This window comes from Pteropus vampyrus, unplaced genomic scaffold, assembly GCF_000151845.1.
Source record: "Pteropus vampyrus isolate Shadow unplaced genomic scaffold, Pvam_2.0 Scaffold23, whole genome shotgun sequence".
In the NCBI taxonomy this organism is placed as follows: Eukaryota; Metazoa; Chordata; class Mammalia; order Chiroptera; family Pteropodidae; genus Pteropus; species Pteropus vampyrus.
Window position 1 is genome coordinate 9,482,516 of NW_011888804.1, and position 9,745 is coordinate 9,492,260.

The window sequence follows — 9,745 nt, forward strand, 5'->3', positions numbered from 1 at the left end:
AAATGTGTTTATTAAAGTATAAAAGACATAATGCACTGAATAAGAAGTCTTGAAAACTGGGTTCCAATCCAGACTTTATTACCAATGAGTCATGTGATCTTTGTCAAGTTATCTCATCTTAGGCTTTAGTTTCCTCATTTGTAAAATAAGGAAGTTCACCAGAGTAATCTTTTCCATTGATATAATTCTGTGGTACATTTATAACATAAAATTTTGTTTAATACCTGCCTGACGCTAAATTGGTATAACCCTTCTGTAAAACAATATGGCAACATGTAGTTAAAAGCCAGTTCATACTCTCTGGCGAAGCATTTCAAGTTTTGAATATTTAACCTAAGGATATAATTCAAGTAAAACAAAAGAACACATAAAAAGATGGTCACTTTAACAACCCACATGTCCAACAAGAGTGGAATAAGATAGTAACACAAAGGAATATCAAATTACTAAAAATTAGTACAAAAATGATGTGGAAAATATTTTTGTTAGGTGAAAATAATCAAAATATAAATGATTTAAACTACGAAAATGTACACAATATATAAGTATATGCCAAGACAAAAAGTTATATGTACTAATGAAAGTACAGCAGGTCCTCAAATAACATTTAGTTATAACTTTGATGAGATGCTGTAGGAACTTAATTCTTGTTCATCAATTAGCCTATGGTAGGTTTTGCAGAATTTACTGATGATGTTAAATGAGGACTTACTGTATAGTATTAAGAATTTTTTAAAGTTCTTAAAAAATTACCAGGTCTTTTGAAATGCTGACATATTATATACACAAACAGAAAAAATTAGAAACTTTTCCAAAAGATACAGATACAAAATATCAAGATTATACTGATAAGGTTCTAAGGTGCTCTGGCTTGATTAACGTGTCCTAAGAATCATTATGAACTTAGAGCTCTCAATAAGTCTTAATGATTAAAATTTTTATCAGTTGATATTGGAATTACCAATAGTATTTTATTTGTTCTTCTACTCAGTATTGAGATAAAGCCTGAAAGTCTGTGATTTTACCAAGTACCCATTAAAATCCAGACATAATTTACTGGATAGTTCAAAATCTGTATGCCTAACTTCCATTTATGACCATCATTTCAAGTTCTCAATTTAAAATTTCTCATGTGGCTTTCATTTGTAAGTGTATCAGCCACAAAACTACAGTTCCTTTCAAGAACAGGTAGCAAAAAAGAAGGGAGTGAACAATCTGTTTCCTAATTTTCCTTCCTATTCCTATGGCTGCCAGCTAGGATGGAAACTCAAGAGGATCCGTTCTCAGTATTCCCAAAGTCAGCAGAGAAAATACTTGGTAAATGCTAATGTCTACGATTCTAATGATAGTAGGTTGAACCATAAAAAATTATTTCTATAGGTCAAAAACATCAACTATAGGCAGCTACATATGACTCAACCTATGTCAATGCCCCTGTAGTAAGAAAAACTTTTTGTTCCCTGTGAGACTGCAGAATCACTATCAAGGATTCTCTCACTAACGTTCCCAAAGAGTGTGCTTATGTGACACATTATTTTTAGAACCAGAATTTAAGCAATTTTGTGTTTGCATGTTTGTAATAAAATGCCAAAGTCATAAGTAAAACCAAGAAGTATTTGAACAGCAGCCAAATTAAAGAAAATAAATATCAGAATTATCCCATTCAAACTCAATTCCTGTCAAAGTCAGGTTTCTCTTCACAGAGCAATAAGTTTTGGTGCTAACACTTTCCAAGTAGTGTTTCTTCCACCTCCAACTGAAATGAATACCACTTTGAGAGCATCTTACCTGAAACTACCATAGACTATAAGTAGAATGGAAATCAGAAATGTAGACACTTGACTGGAATCCACCAGGGAATAGGCCCTAGAGAAATAAAGGGGGGAAAAAATTAAATCACATGGCAGCAATTCCTCATGGAGTTTACAATTCAATGAAGATCTACAAACCCCACAGCTCTGATTTTATCTTAATAAGAAAAAAGGTATAAATTAACATTAACGAAATAACAATTAAAATGAGATTTGCTGGTTTAAGATAAAGAATATGTTCATAGCTATTATTAGTTAACATTCACGGGATGTTAAATGATATCAATGTAAAAACCTCATCTGTGTATGATATACAATAGGTGCTTATAACATACTCCCAATTTAAAAAGAAAATATCTACCAGTTCTATCAACCAATGATAAAAAGTCTGTGATCAAACTTTTATCAGTTTACACTTGAATTACCAATAGTATTTTACTGGTTTTAGTCAGTGATGAGATAAAGCCTGTATCTCTCTCCTGAATTCCATTTCCATTTTTATAACTTGCTGTTGGTTCTTTCCATCTGGATGTCTTACAGGAAATTCTTCAAAGTCAACAGGTCTAAAACTAAAGTTATTATTCTTCCCTTCATATCAGATCTTCTCAAGGAACGGTACATGATCCTCTCAGTTGTCAAAGCTAGAAATGTCTTGCATTCCTGACACCCCCCTTCTCTCACTTCCCACATGAGGACAGCGAGTCCTATAATTTCCACATCCCCGACTCCCCTACTTCTCTTAATCCTACTCCAATTCCTTAGCTCTCTTCTGTGGCTCAACTACCAGAAATCTTGTTGGCAAGTGTCTCTCTGGGAGTTCACCCTCCATGCTATCCATTCTTATTTGTTAGGATTTTCCTAAATTTCCTTTTTTCATTTCAGCAAATATTTAATGATGCCTCCGTGCCAGACACTGCTAGCCACTGGGGACATAATAACAAATAAGACTGTCTTGGTCTCTCTCTGAATGTCTTTTCTAAATGAATAAAAAAATTAATTTCATTCTAAAGGAATTAAAAAGCAAAAAGTCAACATAAGCAAGTGAATATAATCATGGAAAATGTTATAAAGGGGAGAAAGACAAGTATGAGAATATATGATAGGTGATCTTATCCAAGAATTGGGAGTAGGGGTGCTTTTCTTAAGGAGGCAGATGAATGAGACACACAATAACTCGGACTTGGTGATTGTTTATGGGAGCTAGGGGAGGATTCCCAGGTTTCTGCTGAGCAGCTGGTGGACGGCTGAACCATTTAGCAAAAAAGGCAACATAGGAGGAGCCCAGGTTTTGGATGTGTTGAGGAGACTTTGGCTATCTCGGTCTAGAGACAGGAAGCAGCTCTAACCTGTTATATATATTGGGAGCTCATCACCTTCTATGTGGTACTTCCTAGCAGCAGTAAGAAGAGGACCCAGGATAAAAGCCTAAGAAACCTCCAAAATTTAAAGATCAGGTAGAAGGAGAAGCTGCAAAGAAAACCAAAATGAAACAGAAAGAGGAAGAAAACCCAGGGTAGCAGGGTGAGTGATGAGTGTTTCAAAGAAGCAGCAGGACTGAATGGTGTCTGAATTTAAACTCCTGATCTACCTGTTACTAGTAGCTGGGACTAGTTACTTAACCTCTCTAAGTTTCAACTCTTCATGAGTAAAATGAAGGTAAATGATAACACCTACTTCAAAGAGTTGTTAAAGAATAAAATGAGAATTCACATGAAGAGTCAAACACTGGTAAGTACTCAATGTTCACTGTATTAGGAAGGAGAGGTCACCTGTGTTGAAGACTGCTGAGGTCAAGTAAGATGAAAACTATAGTGCCCATTTTTTGAATTTATTTAATGTGTAGTCACTGGTGACCTTATCGAAAAGTTTTAGCGGAGTGATAAGGATGGGAGTTAGATTGGAACTAGCTGAGAAGTTAAAGTTAAGGAAATAGATATAGATAATTTTTTGAAAAGTATAGGGAAGAGAAAAGTAGTTGGAGGGGAATATAATTAAGGATAAAGGAGGTCTCACATGTTTTTAAAGATAGGAGATACTCAACCTTTTTGTATGCTGACTAGAAATTAACCCAGTGAAGCAAGAAAGGCAGAGAATATAGAAGTTTCTATTAATCTTTCTAAAAAAAACAGGATACATAATGAAATGTCAAGATAAGGTGCTGTGGTCTATAATGTCATTTTTGGTCTTAATAGAGATATATAACAAGTATTTACGGGTGAAATAATATGACTTAAAGTTTGCTTTAAAATATTCAGAGAGTGGAAGAACGTAAGAGGGATAGTTGTAAAAAAGAAGGCAATATTATTTTTAATTATTGAAGCTGGAATGATAGGTCCATGGGAGTTTATTATACTCTTCTGCTTTTGTTATTTTGAAAACTTACACAATAAAGTTTTTTTTAAAAAGCAAGACCATTTACACTGCAAAATCTTTGAGATGGTAAGGCAATTAAAAGCACAAGAAGCAGATGAATACTGGAATGTATGTTCTGGGTCATGAATTCTGTCTCACAGCACCCCACAGCCATCCTGTCCTGAAGCTTCAGGCAGTGCAGGGAATGGGAAGGCAGGAGACAGGGCGGCCATGCTAGCTTCTCCACTAGTCCCTGTCCAGCATGCGGCTGTGGTGGGCTGGTGTGTCCTTTTGGACAACCAGATGACATAGACAGGGCTTACTCACAAAGAGATACCTGAGACACTATATTTCATACACTAGGAAAATTAATCCAATCAATTTATCTTTATGTTTCTTGCTCTGATACATTCTTTGCACATATCTTTCAAAAATCTGAAAACAAATGACCTCTCTTTAGAAATATTTTCTTAAAATTAAAAAAAAATTTTTTGGAATGGGTCATATATTCAAAAATCAACAGTATGTAAAAAAGATACACGTTGAGAAGTCTCACTCCCATCTAGTACCACACTCCACCCCATCTTCTTTAAATAACCAACTCTTATTAGTTTCTTTATAGCCTTCTGGAATATATAAGCATATGTAATTTCTCACCATTTCTTATATAAAAGGTAGAGTATTAAATGCACAGCTCCGTACTCCCTTCCCCCCTTTTACAATATAGCCTAGAGATTTTCCTCTATCAATATGTGGGGAACTTTCTCTTCTTTTAATTTTTCTTTAAATATCTACATAGTATTCCCCTGTGTGGATACACCAGGGTTTTGTTTTGTTTTTTAACAAATCATTTTTAGGTGGCTCCTGGTTGTTTCTGAAATTCTGTTATAATTCTGTAATAAAGAGGCTTATAAATTTACCTGCATTGCACACACATGAAATGACACATCCGTGTGGAATAAAGTTCTTAAAATTGAGATTGCTGCATTGGAGAGAAAATGCACTTGCAATTTGACAGATGTTGCCAAACTGCCCTCTGGAGAGGTTAAATCATTTTGGACTCTCACCAGTAATGGATTAGAATTCTTGTTTTCCAAAGTCTTGTCAACAGTGAGCAATGTCTACTTTTAAATTTTTACCAATCTGACAGATGAAAATTGGTATCTCAATATGGTTTCCATTTGCATTAATTTTCTGATGTAATTAAAATTTTTTAATTAAAAGTGAGATTGAGCAGCTTTTCGTATGATTAAGGGCTAGTAGGCATTTTAAAAAGCAATTAAAATTTTTTTCCCAGACTCTAGAGCTATAAAAAAGCATAAGCAGCCTTTTTTTTCCCCTGAGGAACTTTTGCTGGTGTTTTACTTGAATGACTTGGCTTTTCTGTACCCTTTGTATTCTGAAGCATATTGTCATTACCTAAAAGGTAGATTAAATTTCCCAAACTCAGTGTGTCTTAAAGGTCTGATACTAGCGTTTATTCCTTTTGCAACATCGCTCAAATCAATGGAGTCTCTCTGGAGATTCATGGCTTAAGACTTCTAGAAGTCTGAGCTGAATTTTTGTGAAACCAGCTCCTCCTCTAGCCTGAGTGGCCGATCATATTGTAGCACTAACTTTCCTCAGTCTGTTTTTCAAGGTGAGGCTTGACTATGTGCAAAATACCTTATGAACAGGCTGATCGGGCTAGCAGGTCTCCTCTCCTGGCAATAAGCAGGTTACTGACTGCAGAACTAAATGCATGGTTTCAGGAAAAATGATGTTTAACAGTTTCTTTTAACTAAACAGGTTTTTTTTGGTTTTATTTTTCAAATATATGCAAAATTTGGCTAAAGCTGTCTAATATACTCCATGGTATTTTATAATTTATAATAATTTTTAAAAAGTTTTTACAATATTCCAAACTGTACCGAATATCACATAATTAGAAGTCGGAACTTATTTCATGGTATTACCTGAAATTTCATATATTTTTAATTCTAACAGTACAGAGATTTTACCCCCCAAAAAAGCGCCTTTTAACAAAAAGAACTTAAAAATACAGAACATGGATTAAAATTAATTTTAGTTGATTTGCATTTTTAAAAACCTATCAATTTTCTTTTAAAAATTAAAAAAATAATTAATGTTCATTGTAAAAATTCAAATAGTAAGTATATAAAACAAAAGTGCAAGTGCCTCCTCCCTCTGCATTCCTGGTCCCTAGGAGCAAACACTTTACAATGTAGTGTATGCATCCTTCCATATAATTCGTGTGTACAGAACACATCTAAAAATGGAAACGTGCCTGTTCTTCTATAACTTGCTCTTCTCTTAAACTCAACTATGTATCAGGTGCTATTCTTTTCTATTGCCTTACCTTATTGACCTTTTGCTATCAAATTAAGACATGGGAAACTTGACAATATAAAGAATGCACTCTTCTTTTTACTAAGAGAAATCTTCTAGGTTCAATGAAGACAACTTTTAACCACATGAACATTGTCTAGTAATTCTCATTTTTGTATTAACAACAGCAGTATCTACCGATGTTTTACCATTTTTTCATCTAACTTAACCTTCTGAATTAGGAGGGCAGATTTGTGTTTTTTAACCTCAGTAGAAACAAATGGATGCCTTTGCTCATGCCTCTCTTTTTAGTCAATTTAAGATGTAGTGAAAAAAGGAACATTTCTATTGCCTTTTTAGCAAAGGCAAACCATAGAATCCCACAGGTAAAGATAACAACCACAACATGATACTGAAAATTCAAAACTATGAAAATAAGATGAGGAAGAACCGCATTTTAAACTTTGGCATATGTACCCTAATAACTCCTACCTAGCCTAGAGGAATTATAATAACATTGATATCGTATATATTACATTTTAAATATGTATAGAAATCATTTTTGGAAAATAACATCTGCTTAACAAATGTGAACATATTAGCACATTTTGTTACTAACACTGAACGTGATAGACTATTTTGCTATCCTAAAACAACTTTACGATGAAGTTTTCCTATGGGAAAAATTTACCAGGAAACTTTCTGCCAGGGAACTTAAATTCTCTAAGTTTAGGGATTCCTTGGCATAGATGTATTTTATGAATCAGTTATGTTGATTTCATAAAACAACTTTACGATGAAGTTTTCCTATGGGAAAAATTTACCAGGAAACTTTCTGCCAGGGAACTTAAACTCTCTAAGTTTAGGGATTCCTTGGCATAGATGTATTTTATGAATCAGTTATGTTGATTTCAATAGAGGCTGCCTGTGTCAAGTTCAAGTAGAAATATGTATGCTTTACTATTAAGTCTTTTAAAAGCCCAGGAGACAGAAGGAACTATTATAAGCTGGTGATAAGCCTAGGATGTATTTAGAAACACACGTTTTCCTCTCACACTAGCTATCTTAACTAGCCAATAAATCATGTGCAGGCTCATGCGGTATCTTAACTTGAAAAAAAGACAATTATAAAAACAGCAAAAGTAAAGTCTGAATCGAATATGAACTCAAATGATTTATATAGAGCTATGCTATCCACTATGGCAGCCACTAGCCTCATGTGCCTATTTAAATTAAATTAAAAATTCAGTTCCTCACAGTTGCACTAGTTAAATTTCAAGTGCCCAATAGCTGGTGGCTACTGTAGTGGATGGCCAGATAAAGAACTTTTCCATCACTGCATAAAGTTCTAGTGACTGCACTGATATACTTCTGTAGATAGTAGCAGACCTTTGAACAAAGTAGGTTTGAACTGTGTACCCACATATATGCAATTTTTTTCAGTAAATATATATCCAGCCCTCTGTAGCTGTGGACTGCAAATCTGCGGGTCAAAAACAGTACGTATTTTCAATCCGTGGTTGGGAACCCACCACATATTATTGTTTTATGTACGCACTGTTCTACTGCGTGCATAAAGGACTTGGGCATTTATGGATTTTGCTATCTACAGGGGGTACCAGAACCAATCCCCCACAGATGCTGAGGAACAACTTAAGTTTTTGGGGAATCTAAAGTTATATATGGATTTTTGACTGCACGGGGGAGGGGTCGAGTAAATATTTAAAAACTAGAGTTCTGAAATTTTATTGGTGGCAACGGCAACAACATTTAAGATTTTACTGAACATTTAATTCTTATAACCATTCTATGAAGTAAGTCCTACATGTCCACAACCCCTTATTCAAAAAAATACCTTGAGAACTGATATTCCTGAATTCAGAATTTTTTGGATTTTATAAAACAAAACACCCCCAACTGGAGTCAGGAGCAGTACTCTATAACCAAATATTAATATTTCTATAGTGAAACACATGAATAGTCACACTAAGATAAAGATCATGTCAGGTTTTGCCAGGTTTTGCTTCCAAATGAGTAACAGAAATAACTCCGGGTTTTTCAGAATTTTGTGTTTGGGGACTGTGGACCTCTGTGATTATCACCATTTCTGAGATGAGGAGCCAGGTACAGTTTTGAACAAGGTGAATCCAACTCCAGAGTCTTCCAAAATGACTTCATCATCTGCCCCAAGCTAGCTGACAAACTCAAGAACTCTCCTATCTTTAATTATACCATCACCAGCCATTGGATCTTCCCTGGGCAAGCCTTTCCATCTTTCTTGTCTCTAGAAAATTCTCTTTTGGCCTGCCTAGATGAATCTGAAGGCCCAACTTTTATTTTCAAGATTCTAGGTTTTTACATTGTCTTTTTCCTCCAAAAAACTAGAAATATTACTATAAATATCCTATCACAGATAACTGTCTTTCATTTGGCTGATCACTGGCATGTTATAGGTAAATTAGCACTGACAAAGATGACACTGTTTCCAGGCTATTGAAAACTTATCACTTTTCTTCTTTTAATCACCCAATATTTACAGGTTTAAAAGTGGTTTATGTAAAGCCTACATTATACCAGCAGAGAGAGATGAAGGTAATCTCTGGTTGGTTTAATCAACCCAGGGGCAATTCTTCTCTTGGGTCACTTATTAAAAAATTTGTCCAGCCGCAGGGTCTAACCCACGAGCTTTTTTTTTTTCCCCCTTTGTCAAACGGGTTGCTTTGTCCAATATTTGTTTATGCCCTTGGTCTCCTGAAGTAGGCTCACTTTTCAACTACTTTACAAGCCCATAAAAATAAGCATAAGGCTATTTCAAAAATATCTGAAGGTTTTCACTGCTAATAATGATGGTAAGAAGGCCTTGCCCATATTTCTCTCTAATATGCTCTTTGCTCACACAAAGAACTGAAGATTCATCAGCACTTTAGAAGTACAAAGAGATCCTAGAATTTTACTACAGAAATTAAGGTTTGTGCTCTGGGGTAACAACAGAATAAGGTAGGCAGGGAGGGAAAAGTATCTTAAGGAAAAAAGGGTGGACAGTCTGGCCAATTTTAGGAAATCAAAGCCCAGTGTTTATTTCACAGCCTCTCCCTATCCTACACTTCAGACTCTACTAAAGCCATCAACAGAAACGGATCCTCTCTCAGGCTCTCCTGTTTCCAGTTATTCTGGGCACACTTAAAAACAGGAACTAGTCTCCACTCTAAAATAAAAGAATTCTTACTAAAGTGCAAAAAGAAGCTAAATACACG

General features: G+C 34.9%; 1 protein-coding gene across 1 annotated transcript in view; it reads right to left on the reverse strand.

The window, feature by feature from the left end:
- SPPL3 (signal peptide peptidase like 3) overlaps nt 1–9,745 on the reverse strand; it is a 103,589-nt gene that overhangs the window by 32,354 nt on the left and 61,490 nt on the right. Inside the window, exon 2 of the mRNA XM_011355889.2 lies at nt 1,789–1,866. Within this exon, the coding sequence (XP_011354191.1) occupies nt 1,789–1,866 (78 nt within the window). The remainder of the gene's footprint in view (nt 1–1,788; nt 1,867–9,745) is intronic.